The sequence below is a fragment of the Scyliorhinus canicula genome, chromosome 6 (genome assembly GCF_902713615.1).
Source record: "Scyliorhinus canicula chromosome 6, sScyCan1.1, whole genome shotgun sequence".
NCBI lineage: Eukaryota > Metazoa > Chordata > Chondrichthyes > Carcharhiniformes > Scyliorhinidae > Scyliorhinus > Scyliorhinus canicula.
The window spans coordinates 100,852,969-100,871,724 of record NC_052151.1 but is presented as its reverse complement, the minus strand read 5'-3'; the positions used below and the strand labels follow the sequence as shown (position 1 = coordinate 100,871,724).

General features: G+C 44.0%; 1 protein-coding gene, 1 long non-coding RNA gene and 1 other non-coding gene across 4 annotated transcripts; 2 read left to right on the top strand and 1 right to left on the bottom strand.

The window, feature by feature from the left end:
- Nucleotides 1-903: 903 nt before the first annotated feature.
- Nucleotides 904-975, top strand: trnae-cuc. Its single transcript has one exon. It is a non-coding gene; the product is annotated as a tRNA-Glu (tRNA).
- Nucleotides 976-1,005: 30 nt separating this feature from the next.
- Nucleotides 1,006-12,791, top strand: LOC119967346. Its single transcript, XR_005460965.1, has 3 exons — nucleotides 1,006-1,293; nucleotides 5,784-6,057; nucleotides 12,159-12,791. It is a non-coding gene; the product is annotated as an uncharacterized LOC119967346 (long non-coding RNA).
- Nucleotides 12,300-17,761, bottom strand: hey2 (hes-related family bHLH transcription factor with YRPW motif 2). 2 transcript variants are annotated; one of them, XM_038799742.1, is made up of 6 exons: nucleotides 17,515-17,753; nucleotides 17,303-17,381; nucleotides 17,127-17,210; nucleotides 16,778-16,859; nucleotides 15,580-15,969; nucleotides 12,300-14,983 (listed from the first exon to the last, which is right to left on the bottom strand). In XM_038799742.1, the coding sequence occupies exons 1-6, from the start codon at nucleotides 17,595-17,597 to the stop codon at nucleotides 14,835-14,837; spliced, it is 867 nt and encodes a 288-aa protein (XP_038655670.1). In that variant the 5' UTR covers nucleotides 17,598-17,753; the 3' UTR covers nucleotides 12,300-14,834. The 2 variants fall into 2 exon arrangements, with proteins under 2 accessions (XP_038655670.1, XP_038655669.1); XM_038799741.1 differs by having other exon boundaries at nucleotides 12,311-15,969; nucleotides 17,515-17,761.
- Nucleotides 17,762-18,756: the final 995 nt, after the last annotated feature.

Here is an 18,756-nt window from a genome sequence, read left to right as displayed (position 1 = left end):
TTCTGTAACCTGGACCCTAATCTCAGGGATTCCTTCCATACACATCTCCGTCTCTCTATCTCACTTTCCTCCTTTAAGACATGCCTTAAAATCTACCCCTTTGACCAAACCTTTGGCCATAAGGCCTAATATCGCCGATATGACTTGGTGTCATACTTGTATAATATTCCTGTAAGGCGCCTCGAGACATTTCATTTCTTTAAAGGTGCCTTATAAATTATTGTTGTTGACAGGCTTGAGGGAATCATGAAGCCAGTTAAGATTTTAACAACTGTGAAATAAAAATGTTTTTAGAATTAAGCAATATGCACAATCTTGAAGGAAAAACATGCAGGACGCAACACAAACGTTTTGAAAAAGCACCAGGAGGGGGCAGGATTTAGCAGTGTTCAAATCAAAGCTGTTGCCCCTGCACAAAAAACAGGCGGGAAAATTAGAAAAGAAAAATGTGGGGCTTCTGGAGGTTTGTCCGCTACTTTCAGGCGGCGACTGGGCTCTCCAAGCGTTTTTGTGCTGCTTTATGGAAGCTAATGAATAAGTGGCATGTGCACAGTTTTCGACAATTGGAGAAAGGGAGGCGAAGAAACCTATAAATTGTCCCACCTCCAGAATAAAACGAATGTCAGCCTGTCTGTGCACACAATTTATTGGAGTTGCAGATTATTACTGCACTGCGCCAAATAGAAAGACAATTTGGTAGTTCTGTTGTTTAAATACAAAACCCGGTAACATTAGACTGCGGACTTTGAGACCGCCGCCAGATTCATGCAGCAGGCGCTTGGTTCTCAGGGTTTAGCAGCGGCACAGGCAGCTCGCGGCAAATGAAAGTATTACACTCATGGATGTGGCAATTATACTACGTCACAATGTTTATAGAATCTTTGGGGTGAGACACTTTCAAGTTCCCTGGTGGTCTAGTGGTTAGGATTCGGCGCTCTCACCGCCGCGGCCCGGGTTCGATTCCCGGTCAGGGAATTACATTTTCCTTTCCCCCCACCTTCTGGTTAATATTTTGTAAAGCGCCATCTTTTAAAGGCGCGAATATTTTTAATGTGTGCCATTAATGTCTTCCTTGCAACTCCAAGGAACCTGGTCTTCTGCCTGCTATTAATGGAAATTGTCACCCTACCATTTTGCATTTTTGTCCAATCGCCTCTGCACAGTATATACTCACAGCACTAATCTGCTATCGTTGGTGTGAGTCAGCTGGTAGGACAGAGTTAAAAGTACAAATAACGCTAAACTACAAGCAATTATTCAATTGGACAAGGCATTTCCTGCAAATTCCAAATGGTAATTTATTACATTTGTCTTTTATTTCCTTCGCATGAATTGTCTGTTAATGTGTTATTTTTACTTGTCAGTTATGTCACTTGAAATTTTCAGTTATTTTTGCAATCATTTGCAACAAACGACTTATTTCCCTACACCCGACCATATTTAGTTATGTTTCATACTATAATAAAATGACAACATAGCTAGATCCATAGAATTAGCACGGAAACTGGCTATTCAACCCATTGTGGCTGTGCTGGCCCACTCACTACCACTGCCCTGCCTTTTCCCAAAACGCTGTAACCGGTTCCTTTTCACATAATGACCCAATTCCTTTTTGAAAGCCTCAATTGACCCTGCCTCCACCGTACTCTCAGGTAGCTAAGATGCTAACAATCATAGCTGGTTTGATGTATGAAAAGGATTTTCCTCATGTCTCCATTGCTTCTTTTGCCAATTACCTTAAATCTGTGCCCTCTGGTTCTCCATCCCATCACCAATGGGAAATTCCCTATCTATGCTGCATAGACCTCTAATAATTTTGAATCTCCTCTCAGCTTTCTCCAATACAAACAGTCCAACCTCCATTTTTTCTCATAATGTTTCCCATCTCTTACAACCCCCCTAATCTCCCCACCTACCCTTTTTTTGGACACTAAGGGAAATTTAGCATAGCCAATCCACTGAACCTGCACATCTTTGGACTGTGGGAGGAAACTGGAGCACCCGGAGGAAACCCATGCAGACACCAGGAGAACGTGCAGACTCCACAAAGACAATGACCCAAGCCGGGAATCGAACCTGGGACCCTGGAGCTGTGAAGCAACTGTGCTAACAGTTTGGGGCCTTCTCTGTGTATAAATTAAATATCAGGAAGAGTTAGGTGTCGCTGAGGGCCTGGGTTCGATCCCAGCCCTGGGTCACTGTCTGTGTGGAGTTTGCACATTCTCCCTGTGTCTGCGTGGGTTTCATCCCCACAACCTGAAGATGTGCAGGTTAGGTGATAGGCCACGCTAAATTGCCCCTTAGTTGGAAAAAAAATTATTGGGTACTCTAAAACTTTTTTTAAAAGCAAAACAAAGGAGCACAAGGCATTTCCAGTGAATGCGGTGGGGTGCAGGCCAATTTGAGATCTTGCCTTTCAAGGTAGCGAGGAAAAGATTCAGGTACTTGGGGATTCAGGTGACGAGGGAATGGGCTACAATGCACAGGTGGAATTTGACAACGTTGGTGGAGGAGATTAGGGGGATTGTAAGAGATGGGACACATTACACCTGACACTGGCAGGGAGGGTGCAGGTGGTAAAGATGAATGTGCTGCCAAAGCTCCTGTCCGTTTTCCAGACCCACCCGATCTTTCTCCCAAAGGCATTCTTCCTGAAATTGGAGAAAATGGTTTTGGAGTTTAAATGGACGGGGAAGGTGCCGAGGTAAGGAGGGCGCTGCTATAGAGGCAGTAACAGAAAGAGGGCTTGGCACTCTTGAACCTGCTGCACCACTGTTGGGCAGCAAACATGGAGTAGGTGAGGCGATGGTAGGGGGTGGAGGGAGGGGCAGAGTAGGTCAAAATAGAAGAGGAGTCCTGTAGGGGATCCAGTCTGGAGGCTCTGGTGACAGCTCCACTGCTGCTAGCTTAAGTATACAGGGAGCCTGATGGTACAGTCGATAGTTAGGATGTGGAATCAGCTGCGGAAACAGTTTAAGTTGGAGGGGATGTCAGTGTTGACACCACTGTGCAGAGACCACAGGTTAAAGCCGGAGGAGATGGATGGGATATATGGGAAATGGAGGGAGGCAGAGCTGGTGAGGGTGCAGGTTTTGTATTTGTAAGGTAGGTTTGCAGGTCTGGATGAGTTGTGGGAGAGGTTTGAGTTGCCGGGAGGGAGTGAATTTAGATACATGCAGGCAAAGGTCTTTGCACAAAATGGGGTGGAGGATGTTTCCCAGGTTGCCGAGGTACACCCTTTTGGAGCAACTGCTGTTCCTGGTGAATCGGGAGTTGGGGACTGTGGTGCGAGGCGGGTGATGAGTAGGGTGAATTCAACCTCCTCCTGTGCAAGGATGAGCTTGATTCAGTTCAAGGTGGTGCACAGTGCACCCAGGCGAAGATGAGTGGGCACTTTCAAGGGGTGGCTGATGAATGCGAGAAGTGTGGGCGAGGGCCAACGAATCATACACGCATGATCTAGGGCTGCAAGAAGTTGAAGAGTTACTGGGAAATGGCGTCTGGGATGTGATCTAAACTTGTGGGGGTGGAGCACCTATTTCTTCATGCAATCACTCCTGGAGTGAATCATTCTTTCCACACAGTCTTACAAATAAACTAAAATATTGGGGTTTACGGTGTCGAGGACCCAGATTCGATCCCGGCCCCAGGTCACTGTCTGTGTGGAGTTTGCACATTCTCCCTGTGTCTGTGTGGGCCTCACCCCCACCACCCAAAAATATGTGCAGGGTAGTGGATTGGCCATGCTAAATTACCCCTTAATTGGATTTTTAAAAATTATTTAATTAATCATTTATTTATTTTACAACATTTAATTTGTTTGCACGATTCATGATAATGGAAGTGGGAGATATAATGACATCCCATCCTTTAGTATGAAATTTGATTTGAAAACATAAGCTGAAAAACAGTACTTTGTATTTTCAAAATTTCTGATTAAATAGACTCATGATTGTCCAAACAATTTTTTTTAAACTGTGGAAAACATAACAATAATTTTGGATTCATGTTGTCATGTACAAAAATATGTACAAATAGTGTATTATTTTTGTAATTATACTTCAGGGTCCAGGGATGGGTGTAGTCTAATGCTGAGTAACTTAATTCCTGTTGAACTAACAGACTAGGTATCTTCCTTGATCATCTGGAATAAAAATGGATTTAGTCCTTAGCACTCTGTTGTCGGTATGATTTGCACCAATTATTGCTGGTAATCTTGTTGTTGTGGCCCTTTTGCTAGCTCAGTTGTTCAAGGACCTAATTCCTTGGCCAACTAAAGTCTAAAGAAAACCAAACATTTAATTCTGCAGCGGTCACAAGGTCAGACAATATTGCTGTGAAAATAGGCTCCGTATATGGAAGACAGTGAAAGAAACCGGACATGTAATCAGGAGCCAAGTAACAAGGTCATAGCTGTCAAAGTTGCATGTGAACCATCAAAATCACATCTAAAGCCAAGAAGGTACCGGCTTGACTCCAGTTTAAGTTTTACAGCCATTTTGGGGCCACTCAGATTTAATATTTGCCCCAGAGTACATTCCTGTGGGCATCTTGACCTACACCTAATCTTAAGTATAGTATAATATGGCACTTTGGTGTTGATTCTAGTTTCCGTTGTTTTTTTTGGAGGGATGCAGAAAATTCTATTTGAGCAGCACCAAGCCAAATTGGTTTTGTTTAAATTATTTGCAAGAGTTGCATATTTTCTTGTTTCAGCTTTAAGGCTTAGATGTTGCTTAAACTGGAAAACTGTCAATATTTTATGGCTAAGAAACAGTTGAGAGCAGTTTGCATTGAATCATTGTGTCACGAATCAGATTTTCATTGTGTCACAAATCAGATTCTTGGACTACAGATAGGCAGTGCGAACATCTGCATCACACTGGTTGTTGGTTCAGTTCAATTCCAACATGTACAGCCTACCATGTGCAATGAACGTCCTGCCAATGAAAAGGCCAATACCTCAGGTACACTGGACTTAGGTAATAAGCTTAACCTGGAAATATGAGTTCTGGGCATGTACTCTGATGTGCAGTCTGCCTGACACACACAGTCAGAAAAGGAAAGAAAATTTGTTTCCACGATCTTCATTATAATGAATGCATTAATATGCACAAACCATTGACTAATTGGATTGGCATTTCAATGCAGATGTGACTTGCAATGCATTTAATTATCTTCTACAGCTCTTGCAGATTGACATCTTAAAAAAAAGCTTCACCCAAAAAATCCTAAATGTGCAGCTTACTATTTTGAACCCATGTCCCTTCTACTCTTTTAATTTAAAGTAATTTTCCAGATTTACCTTTTGGATATAAGTTACTATCTTATAAATCTCTAATAAGATTCCCTCTAATTGATTTTCCCTGTAATTTTATATTTAATTGAGAACAGTCAGGCTCAATAAAGAAAACCCACTCATAATACTGTTACATAAGTTTGTTTTATGAAAATAAATCTCATCTTATCAGACAATTTTGTTACTGTATCCCATAATCCCTTCACTGCCAGAAACAAATACTTGGGAATAAAGCATTATCTACAACAAGTCAACTCTGTACTATGTGTACCAGCATAGCATTTTGATAAAAAGCATAAACTACTCATGGCAGCAGGCCTTAACATTGGAAAAAAGTGCTTTGAATTGACACTGATATGTGCATTGTTTTGTAAGGAGATTGGTTCCACTTATTAGGCCATAAATTGTTTATTAAAACACTCACAGAACATAATTTGAATTTTTAAATAGTTGCAATAAATTATTGTCCTGTGTTTCTTTGCAGGATATGACAACAAAGTGTTACTTCTTCAAAAACAATGGCCCTGAAACTCGACAATGTTGCGGCCGTTTAATGAAATGAGCGCCTCAGAGTTCAATATGGCTGTTTCCTTCTTTACGCTCAGGCTGTGCCAGAGGCGTACTGCCCACCACATTAATTAGGACTGCTCAGTGGACATCCATGCCTGGCATTTGCCCCTTTGCTGAATTGGACTGTAAGTTGTTGCCATGCAGGTTATAATCAATTTCTTCAGCTACTGGAGGCTTCCACCTGAAAAGTAAGTTAAAATTTTCTTAGCAACAAAATACTGTGGATGCTGAAAATCTGAAATAAATATAGAAACTGTTGGAAAGCTTAGCAGGCCTGGAGGATCTGTGGAGGGAGAAACTGAGTTCATATTTTGAGTCCACAAAGATGCGCCATATTTGACTCAAAACATTAAGAACATAAGAACATAAGAACTAGGAGCAGGAGTAGGCCATCTGGCCCCTCGAGCCTGCTCCGCCATTCAATTAGATCATGGCTGATCTTTTGTGGACTCAGCTCCACTTTCCGGCCCGAACACCATAACCCTTAATCCCTTTATTCTTCAAAAAACTATCTATCTTTACCTTAAAAACATGTAATGAAGGAGCCTCAACTGCTTCACTGGGCAAGGAATTCCATAGATTCACAACCCTTTGGGTGAAGAAGTTCCTCCTAAACTCAGTTCTAAATTTACTTCCCCTTATTTTGAGGCTATGCCCCCTAGTTCTGCTGTCACCCGCCAGTGGAAACAACCTGCCCGCATCTATCCTATCTATTCCCTTCATAATTTTAAATGTTTCTATAAGATCCCCCCTCATCCTTCTAAATTCCAACGAGTACAGTCCCAGTCTACTCAACCTCTCCTCATAATCCAACCCCTTCAGCTCTGGGATTAACCTAGTGAATCTCCTCTGCACACCCTCCAGCGCCAGTACGTCCTTTCTCAAGTAAGGAGACCAAAACTGAACACAATACTCCAGGTGTGGCCGCACTAACACCTTATACAATTGCAACATAACCTCCCTAGTCTTAAACTCCATCCCTCTAGCAATGAAGGACAAAATTCCATTTGCCTTCTTAATCACCTGTTGCACTTGTAAACCAACCTTCTGTGACTCATGCACTAGCACACCCAAGTCTCTCTGAACAGCGGCATGCTTTAATATTTTATCGTTTAAATAATAATCCCGTTTGCTGTTATTCCTACCAAAATGGATAACCTCACATTTGTCAACATTGTATTCCATCTGCCAGACCCGAGCCTATTCACTTAACCTATCCAAATCCCTCTGCAGACTTCCAGTATCCTCTGCACTTTTCGCTTTACCACTCATCTTCGTGTCATCTGCAAACTTGGACACATTGCCCTTGGTCCCCAACTCCAAATCATCTATGTAAATTGTGAACAATTGTGGGCCCAACACGGATCCCTGAGGGACACCACTAGCCACTGACTGCCAACCAGAGAAACACCCATTTATCCCAACTCTTTGCTTTCTATTAATTAATCAATCCTCTATCCATGCTACTACTTTACCCTTAATGCCATGCATCTTTATCTTATGCAGCAACCTTTTGTGTGGCACCTTGTCAAAGGCTTTCTGGAAATCCAGATATACCACATCCATCGGCTCCCCGTTATCTACTGCACTGGTAATGTCCTCAAAACATTCCACTAAATTAGTTAGGCATGACCTGCCCTTTACGAACCCATGCTGCGTCTGCCCAATGGGACAATTTCTATCCAGATGCCTCGCAATTTCTTCCTTGATGATAGATTCCAGCATCTTCCCTATTACCGAAGTTAAACTCACTGGCCTATAATTTCCTGCTTTCTGCCTACCTCCTTTTTTAAACAGTGGCGTCACGTTTGCTAATTTCCAATCCACCGGGACCACCCCAGAGTCTAGTGAATTTCGGTAAATTATCACTAGTGCATCTGCAATTTCCCTAGCCATCTCTTTTAGCACTCTGGGATGTATTCCATCAGGGCCTTGAGACTTGTCTACCTTTAGCCCCATTAGCTTGCCCACCACTCCCTCCTTAGTGATAACAATCCTCTCAAGGTCCTCACCTGTCATAGCCTCATTTCTATCAGTCGCTGGCATGTTATTTGTGTCTTCCACTGTGAAGACCGACCCAAAAAACCTGTTCAGTTCCTCAGCCATTTCCTCATTTCCCATTATTAAAACTCCCTTCTCATCCTCTAAAGGACCGATATTTACCTTAGCCACTCTTTTTTGTCTTATATTTGTAAAAACTTTTACTGTCTGTTTTTATATTCTGAGCAAGTTTACTCTCATACTCTATCTTACTCTTCTTTATAGCTTTTTTAGTAGCTTTCTGTTGCCCCCTAAAGATTTCCCAGTCCTCTAATCTCCCAGCAATCTTTGCCACTTTATATGCTTTTTCCTTCAATTTGATACTCTCCCTTATTTCCTTAGATATCCACGGTCGATTTTCCCTCTTTCTTCCGTCCTTCCTTTTTGTTGGTATAAACCTTTGCTGAGCACTGTGAAAAATCGCTTGGAAGGTTCTCCACTGTTCCTCAACTGTTCCACCATAAAGTCTTAGCTCCCACTCTACCTTAGCTAGTTCTTCTCTCATCCCCTTGTAATCTCCTTTGTTTAAACACAAAACACTAGTATTTGATTTTACTTTCTCACCCTCCATCTGTATTTTAAATTCCACCATATTGTGATCGCTCCTTCCGAGAGGATCCCTAACTATGAGATCATGAATCAGTCCTGTCTCATTACACAGGACAAGATCTAGGACCGCTTGTTCCCTCGTAGGTTCCATTACATACTGTTCTAGGAAACTATCGTGGATACATTCTATAAACTCCTCCTCACGGTTGCCTTGACCGACCAGGTTAAACCAATCGACATGTAGATTAAAATCCCCCATGATAACTGCTGTACCATTTCTACATGCATCAGTTATTTCTTTGTTTATTGCCTGCCCCACCATATCGTTACTATTTGGTGGCCGATAGACTACTCCTATCAGTGACTTTTTCGCCTTACTATTCCTGATTTCCACCCAAATGGATTCAACCTTATCCTCCATAGCACCGATGTCATCCCTTACTATTGCCCGGATGTCATCCTTAAATAACAGAGCAACACCACCTCCCTTACCATCCACTCTGTCCTTCCGAATAGTTTGATACCCTCGGATATTTAACTCCCAGTCGTGACCATCCTTTAACCATGTTTCAGTAATGGCCACTAAATCATAGTCATTTACGATGATTTGTGCCACCAACTCATTTACTTTATTCCGAATACTACGAGCATTCAGGTAAAGTACACTTATGTTGTTTTTTTTACCTCTGTTTTGAATCTTAACATCTCCAGTTTTATTCCTTTTGTTATTACTGGGCCTATTCACTGTGCTCCCCTCAGTCACTGTACCTTGTACTGTCGCCCTTATGGATTTCTGACTATGTCTTCTCTGCCTTGCACTTTTCCCCTTACTTCCTTTTGTTTCTGTCCCTGTTTTACTACCTTCCAACTTCCAGCATTGGTTCCCATCCCCCTGCCACATTAGTTTAAACCCTCCCCAACAGCTCTAGAAAACACCCCCCTTAGGACATCGGTTCCAGTCCCGCCCAAGTGCAGACCGTCCGGTTTGTACTGGTCCCACCTCCCCCAGAACCGGTCCCAATGCCCCAGGAATTTGAATCCCTCCCTCTTGCACCATCTCTCAAGCCACGCATTCATCCTATCTATCCTGAAATTCCTACTCTGACTAGCTCGTGGCACTGGTAGCAATCCTGAGATTACTAGCTTTGAGGTCCTACTTTTTAGTTTAACTCCTAACTCCCTGAATTCCGCTTGTAGGACCTCATCCCGTTTTTTACCTATATCGTTGGTGCCTATGTGCACCACGACAGCTGGCTGTTCACCCTCCCCCCCCCCCCCCCCCCCCCAGAATGTCCTGCAGCCGCTCCGAGACATCCTTGACCCTTGCACCAGGGAGGCAACATACCATCCTGGAGTCTCGATTGCGTCCACAGAACCGCCTGTCTATTCCCCTTACGATCGAGTCCCCTATCACTATAGCCCTGCCATTTTTCTTCCTGCCCTGCTGTGCAGCAGAGCCAGCCACGGTGCCATGAACCTGGCTGCTGCTGCCTTCCCCTGGTGAGCCATCTTCCTCAACAGTATCCAAAGCGGTATATCTGTTTTGCAGGGAGATGACCGCAGGGGACACCTGCACTGCCTTCCTACTCTTGCTCTTTCTTTTGGTCACCCATTTTCTATCTCCCTCAGTAACCTTCACCTGCGGTGTGACCAACTCGCTAAACGTGCTATCCACGACCTCCTCAGCATCGCGGATGCTCCAAAGTGAGCCCATCCGCAGCTCCAGAGCCGTCAAGCGGTCTAACAAGAGCTGCAACTGAACACACTTCTTGCACGTGAAGGAGCCAGGGACAGTGGACGTGTCCCTGAGCTCCCACATCGCACACGAGGAGCATGACACGGGTCTGGGATCTCCTGCCATGTCTTAAACCCTTGGTAAACTTAAACAACTAGAATTTCAAAATAAAAATAAATAAATTAGACAATGAAAAGAAAAAGAGAGACTACTTACCAGTCACTTACCAGGGTTAAAAAGCACCTCCTCACACTCTGCACCGAATTACCTCACTGCACCAAATGACCAAGTTTCAATCCCCACTCTGTACGAGTCTCACTCCGGATGTGTCTCCTGGAAAAGTGCTTGCTTACTGTGTGCGCTCTCTGTCTGTCTTTTATACAGACCTCAGCTAACCGATGACTCAAAAAAAACCTTAACTTCAAAGAGAATAATACAATGTGCCCCTAAACAGGCCTCAACAGGCCTCAGGTGATTGACAGATAACTGCCTCTCAGCAATTAGGGTGGGGGCAGCTTCAACCAATCAGACACTAAGCTCCACACTGCACTTTCAACTGAAAAACAGCAGAATTAGATTTTCCACTTACCGTTGCTGATTTACCTCACTGCACCAAATTACCAAGTTTCAATCCCCACTCTGTATGAGTCTCACTCCGGATGTGTCTCCTGGAAAAGTGCTCGCTTTTTGTTTCTCTTTTTCCAGCTGCTGCCAGACCCACTGGGTATTTCCAGTGTTTTCTGCTTTTATTCAGATTTCCAATAGCCGCAGTATTTTCTTTTTATTGAAGGAATGTTGAAATTAGATATATTTCCTTCCATTTTAAAGGTTTAAAAAAAAATTCATCACCATTCCTTAGTTGAAGGAAGGACAGGCAACCAGGCTTCATCCCTGCCAATGCAAGCACTCAGCCAGCCATTCAGAGATGCATAAGCTGGCTGCAATTTTGACCCATTTTTGTGGAAAAATGACTCCCCCTATTGGCATATGAAACCCTACAAAACAGCATTGAGGAAACTTGGATACTCATGGCATCATGTTTCAAGGGAGATTCCCATTTATCTTAAGCGAAAATCTGCATAGCTGAATCCCTTCCTTTCTACAATGGGAAAGACTTCTACAACAACCAGAGGCGTGAGTGGAATAGCAACACTAAATCAATTGAAAAGAAGAGAACACAGAGGTTGCATGCCTCATATTTCAGACACAGTAACAGTGCCTTTGGTTTTCACTCATTTGAAATTTACAGTGGGTATATGCCAAAGGCAGAAACATGGTGGCACAGATAGAACATGCCTCATGTGAAAAGTTGTCTCTGCTACGGTCTTGATCTGCCAATATAGGGCGACATGGTGGTGCAATGGCTAGCACTGCTGCCCACGGCGCTGAGGACCCGGTTTCGATCCTGGTCCCGGGTCACTGCCCATCTGGAGTTTGCAGATTCTCCCGATGTCTGCGTGTGTCTCACCCCCACAACCCAAAAAGATGTGTAGGATAGGTGGATTGGCCATGCTAAATTACCCCTTAATTGGAAAAAAAAATTGGGTATTCTAAATTTATTTTTAATTTTTTTTTAAAAAGCACTGCTGCCTACGGCGCTGAGGACCTGGGTTCGAATCCTGGGACACTGCCTGTGTAGAGTTTGCACATTCTCCCCGTGTCTGCGTGGATTTCACCCCCACAACCCAAAGATGTGTAGATTAGGTAGACTGGCCACGCTAAATTGCCCCTTAATTGGAAAAAAAAATAATTGGGTACTCTTAAAAAAAATTTTAATGATTGATTCCAACAACTTCCCCATGACAGATTTCAAGTTAACTGGACGAGTTTCCTGTTAAAAAAAGATATATATATATATTTTTTTTTGAAAAAGATCTTGCAATATATAATCGTACTGCATTTCCACTATTCAGTGTGACCATCTAACTATAATCAAATGTGATTTTTTTTTAAATAACCATTTAGATCTTCTTTCTTTCTGAAGATGAACAGTTGAAGACATTTACAAAAAGGTTACCAGATTGTTACCCAGTAACTGAAACTAATTTTGGGGGTAGATTTCTTAAAGTATTAACAGAGGATGTTCAATAAGCAGCACATTTTTCGTAAAACCAATGTATATTTATAAACATTTAATGCATATGAGTTACAGAATGCAGGTAAATAGGCAAATGTGTCATTTTGTATTGTATCATCTCCTGCATACAGTAAACTTATTTATTACCACTGTCTTCTCCACACAGCAGAGAATTCAAGTGCAACATATTAACTACAGTGTTTCATCTCTACACAAGTACTCACTTTTGATCTTATGAATAAACATATTCTCACCTCATATTTTACATTTTACTTAACTGAGTGAATAAGTTGCATTTGGGACAGAGCTCAAAATTAAATGCCATTTGCTTAGCCTTGGGGCAGTATGTTTAGCAACATATTAGTGACAGTGGGAATGTGACTGAATAAAAGGACAAAAGAACACATCTTGAGGGTGATCTAAGATTGTACTTGCATATCTTGGAAGCTTCTCATACCAGCTTTTTCTCATTACAATTGACTCCCACACACAAACCTCAAAGCATGGACACATTAAAAAAATCATATTCTAGAATTATGGCCGACCTCAGTCTTCAGCTCTGGACTATTCTGTTTCATCAAGTACTGTGTCTTATGCCTAGGGCCCAGCATTAACTAGGTCTACTTACCTTGGAGAACTGCAGTTGGCTACAGACAGAATTTATTTAATCCAGAAAAAATGCCGTTGGCATAAATTCTGATCTGTTAGTTCCAAGTTAGGCTTTACTGGACACATAATTTCACAATGTCTGTATGTTTTTGCATAGCTTCCATGTTAACCTCAAGCAAATGATGCAACTTCAGCTTACTTGAGATTTATTGTGTGACAACATTTACCGGTTCACCTAATAATTAATATTTTAATAATTTTCATGTTTCACTTAATAATTAGGGGACCCTCTTCTCCAAAATAATTATCCTGCAGCAACAATTGAGAACTTTTATTAATCTAGCATTAATTCTAAGCACGCAAACATTTGGAAGGTGAAACTAAAATGCAATGAAAGTAAATTTATTGGCAGAATTCTATTTATTTTACTATATCAACAACAATGTTTTAAAAATCCACCTTTTGGTATTTTGTTTGACTGTCATGAATTTGAAATTTCACTGCTGAATAAATTTGTATGCCTAATTGTCATCCACTTCATTGCATGTATGTGTTAGTATGATATAATTTAGAAGGATCACTGGGGGGAATGGTGGGAGGAATGATCTTGTATGTTACATTTAAAGCAGATAATTAAAATAAACGAGTGCTTGGGAAGTTCCAAAGAAAGGTGGTGATGAGCCTTTGGGATCCCAGGTACCATTGTATTAACTTAAATCTTCAAGGCGGAATGAATTTTGACAACAGATCGTTAACTATACGCTAAGAAATTGCATTATAATGGATGAAGAAGGCAAAGTACAGTACATAAAATTAATGGGGATCACATGGTATGAGCTCCTGCTCCCCCATCCACGTGAGATTGTGGTATAGAGGACGTGGTACGTGGGAGGTCAGAATGCACAGAGCTGCAAATGACAGGAATGATATTCATAATCACCAAGACTGACCTAGATTTTAATCTGATTTAAAGAAATTGAGTTTTATTAATTTTCAGGAATGATATTAATATAGGCCACATTTTAAATCAATATGGTTGCCATTCTAACTGCCTGTAGTACATTTGGAGAAGAACAAATAGAATTCTGCTCACTTTATTTTCAGTTTTGTTAATGCTCAATTAACGCAGTTATATATTTAGAATCTGGGCAAACAGATTTGGGATTTGGATAAGCAAAATATGCACAATGGACAGGTGGTCAAAAAGGTTTAACATCGGGCACTGTAAATGTTGTTTTCCTCTTCAGTTTTCTCATACATAAATTGGACCAAGCATTTCATTGTATTGCATGGACTGTCCAGAACTTTAAAAACGAGCCCTTTTCTAATCCAACTAGAAAATACAGTTCCAAAAGTATTGCCATTTATGCCCCAACTAAGTGTAGTTCTTGCAATGGGATGGGTGTGCAGTCTGCTGCTGACCATTTCCAAAACAAATAAACATCAACATCTGTTCAACATTCAGAACCAGAGGCACAGCGGTGTGAGAATGCTTACTCAGCATTCCTGTTTTTGATGCTACAGGTATGCATGTGCGATTCCTAAGTTTAAGTCTGTTTCATCCAGGCGTTTGCTTTTGACGGCGATTGACTTTCACCTGAAAAAATGTCGAGAATCCCACAGGAGAAAATTAGCGATCAGAAGCTTCAATCTGAGCGCAATTTGAATCGTTCCACTATCACATACCAAACATTTCAGCTACAATGTTCATGTTGCAGGAGGAAGTCTCAAAAGGGAAAAAGTGTGCTTTGCATCCAAAAAAAAACCTTGCCTCATTTGTAGAAGGCATGCTGCAATTAATCGCAAGGGAAGGTCCTTTAAGCGAGATGCTTCCAAAATCAGCGAGAGATCTTTCACTCATCTGTTGTGTGGTGGTCAACTTGCTGGCGACATGAGAAGGCTGTTTGTTTTCTGCTTGCTCGGCTGCGATGGGCGTCAGTTGGAGATACAGCTCTTCAGGGTGATGCAGTCGATTGCTGACAGTTTGCGTGAACAAAATAGTCAATATTGGGGTACTTAAAAGCAGCAAGCTCCCGAGTCAAATGGCTGTCGACTTGCTGGTAACAGTACTGGTGGCTCTTGCAGTGGGTTATCAGCCAAGGTCCTGCAGAGAGCAAGTTTTTCAAGCGATTACATTATTGTTCTCACCATTTTTTGTTTTTTTGCTCGAGCTGTCAAACAGTTCAAAAAGCAGGGAGCTGGGCGACAGGTTTGCAGTCAGTCAGGTGCAATGGCGGGAAAGGGGCGCCGGCCGGGCAGTTTGCTGCAGCGAGTGCCGGCCCCGCTGTGACTGTCTGTCCCTCCTCCAGCCCCAGGAGTCAGAGGGAGAGGCACTGGCCCGGGTGGACTCGGCGCTTCCTCACTCCCTTCAGAAGGCTCCTATCTCGGTGCCCCAGGGTCTGTAAGGTTTGCCGCCCGCGCTGCCGCTGGCCCGCGGGACGGCAGCGATGCCCGGCGGGCTGAGGGCTGCGCCGCCCGGCGTCAGCACAGCGGCGGGGAAGGTGCCCAGGGACAGCGGGAAGTTGTGGGCGGCGGCGGCCGCCGCGGCTGCGGCGTGCACGGTGGCGGAGAGGGAGAGGAGGGAGGTGGAGAGCGGGGCTATGCGGCCGATCATGCCGGCCCCGCCGCCCGGGTGAGCCGCGGCCGCCAGGGTGGCAGTGAGCAGGGCAGAGCCTCCTGCTGGAGCCGGGACCACGGTACCTGCTGGGTGCAGCTCGGAGGCCGAGGCCAGCAGCCTGTCGCTGGAGAGCCCGTGATGATGCAGCAAGGCGGAGGAGGGTAGCTGGTGGAAAGCGGCGGCCCAGTGCTGCTGGTGAGGCTGCTGCTGCTGCTGGGAGTGCTGGAGCCTCTGCTGCTGTTGCTGGTGATGGTGGTGGTGGTGGTGATGGTGGTGATGAGCCACCGACGAGGTCATGACTGCCGCTTCCCGTTGAGAGGCGTAAGTGTTGAGGTGAGAGACCAGGCGGAGCCGCAGAGGGTCCGAGGTGTCCAGCCCTTCCACTGAGCTCAGGTACCGGGCCACCTCGGCCAGGCACTCCCGGAAACCGATACTCATGAAGTCCATGGCGAGGGCGTGAGCGTCCAGAAACCCTGCAGAAACATAACCGGGAGAGCCAGTTAAAGGGATGCAGTCCAATATTGTACACGTGCACTGTTAATATGAGAGTAACATTGCTAATATCCGAAAGCTTTGACAACAGCATTGATGGTTGCAAGTGGGCAGGGGGGGGGGGGGGGGGGGGGGTGATGCTGGTTTGCAAACATTTAGTGGTTCAATTTAAAGCGTGCATTCATTGATTTTATTGATCACCTTTTTGGTGCAGCGCCAGCGGCAAGTATTTGTAAATGAATTCTATCTGACCATTTAAACATTCACATCTCGCTGCGACCATGAGCTGCAGAGTGAAACAGGTTAAAGCCATTGAATTATTTGCAGCTAACAGTCTCTTGCTGGGCGGGCGGAGAAAGGTCTGTTCTGGATCTTGGACAGATGGATTCGCGGTGTGACAGCTCTGTGCCTCCCCCTGTGAACATTAGATGGCAGCGCGGAGACGTTACTGGAAGGGCCCTGTTGGTGTAGCTGTGTTTGTTTTGTTTCCCTGGGCAGGTCTGACTGCTTTAGGAGAGCGAGTGAGAGAGAGAGAGAAAAAAAGCCCAAACAATCTCCGCATGCGGCTCCCTGGTTTCACAAAGCACTCGCTCCCGCAGTGTTAGGAAAGCAAACAGAAGCCGGGGTCAAGTGCTGCCTTTGTCCCGCCGGCTCTTTCCCACGAGCTCGATGATGCTATTAGCATTTGCACTGCTCTCAGCCCGGGCCCGCCCACAATTGTCAATGTGCTGTTTGCTTAGGGCTCCTTCTTCAAATCGCCTCTGAAGAGACGCTCAATTAACTCCTTACCTTTACCTCCGGTCGCCCGGAGCATCTTTAAATGGTCCACTGTCATCTGAAGTATTTCCGCTTTCTCCAACTTGGCCGAACCCTTGAGAAAGCAAGAACATTGTAGCAATGATTCTGCCCAACTCTCTTTCACATCTAAAATCTGGCGATGTTAGCATTGCCCCCTCAAACAGCCAGTGCAGTATTTCAATCCAGATCCACAGCGGAGGTAGTGTAACACCCCGTCACTGATTAAATCATTATGAATGTATATTCAGTTTATGGCTGTTATACGGTGGCGGTTGCAAGTAACATTTTGAAAGCTTTTTTGACGAATCGAGCACACACACAAAAAATGACCATCCAGTACCTGTTTCTCAAACGCAGTCGGGACTAGTCGACGCAGCTCTGACAAACTATTGTTGATACGATCTCTACGTCTCTTTTCAATAATCTAGGAGACAGTGAGTTGTACAGTCAGGGGCAGGTTGAATATTTTCAGCAATAATGGGAACGTGTGCAGTGATAGATAAAGCAAGAACTTACCCCTCTTCTTTTCTTTCTGGCCATAATTTGGGAGGTTGTACACGGGGAGCCAGCTCTTATGAGTGCATTGTTGCCCTGACTGTTGAAACAAAAAGTCGGTATCGTCAGCCTAATTCTCGTTCTGGACGAACCAAAAGTAATGCAGTAATAGGAGTTAACAGGTGTCACACAAGTACGCGCTGTACTGAGTTGTAAACTACTCATAAACTCACCCTCCGTAGTTACTTTCGCTCCCTACGTCTATCGTTTCATCAATATCGCTATCTGAAGAGCTCTCTTCACAAGGGCGCTTCATCGCCGCGGGAGCAGAAGAAATCTCTGCAGTTTGTCGGCGCTTTGGATTTTCAAGAGGGGTCTTTGAGCTCAAACCACAGATCCAGCGCGCTGCTGGCAGCCTGAACAGTCTAATGCTCTTTCCCACGGTATAAGCTATATCAATGTTGCAATGTGTGGATCTGCTCTCCCCCCCACCATCCCAGCTCTGAGTGACAGGCCGCCCAAAGGAGCCTCCTTCCCCATTGGTGGAAACCCAGGATGACGATCCCTCCGTACGTCAAACACGCGGGTCGAGGAAAGCGTGGGAAACAGCCCAGAGCTCACTGCAAAAGGAATGGGCTGTTAGAGAACTGCCAAACTGGGAGGGGAAACAGCTCCCTGTCATGCTCACAGATGTTGCAGCGTGTGCATTCAAAGTTGTGGCCCCCCTTTTATAAGTATGTGTTTATACTTTTCATTGTCAGTTCATGCATCGCCATCTTCCAATCACCCAGCTTTTCCTTGGGAAATATTAAAAAATCAATAATGAATAGGCTTTGCTTGGTCGTCTGCAGAAATGTGGCTTGGTATTTGGACTGGGTCCCCGGTTTAATTTTAGCGGTAGCTGGACAAATGGAAAGGCCCCCGGAGTGGTGCGGGCACCGCTGTACTTTCCACCGCTCATAAAATACAATGGAGCTGTTTGACATCTTCAGAGAAAGATTATTGTTCAGTTTCCCTTTTATGAAATCACAGTTCTGTTCAGGCGGAATATGAAGGAAACATAACAGTTTAAAACGCGACCTCTGTATCAGTATCACAAGTATGAACCGGGTGTATATTCCACTCCATTCCAAGCCCCGGAGTCAAATCTCAGGCGCGATTGTAAACGCATATGTGTGTAGTATGTAAGCCAAGCTTGGCTGTTTAAAGTGTCTATAGACAGTGGAAGACAGAAGCACCCATTGATTTTGTATTTTTTTAAAGAGCCGCTTTTGTACTTGGTGCATGGTTAAGCTGTGGTATAATCGTGTGAACAGAAACAGGACACTATTCTTCAGCACTTCCCCTGTAATTTGAACTTTCTGAATTACACGCTGTCTGCACAAGAGGTGGTTTGAAAAAAACATTACAGCACCCTCTGTACATACTTCCAGCCAAGGTGTTCTGGGCAAATTAAAAAAAGAGAGGATAAAACA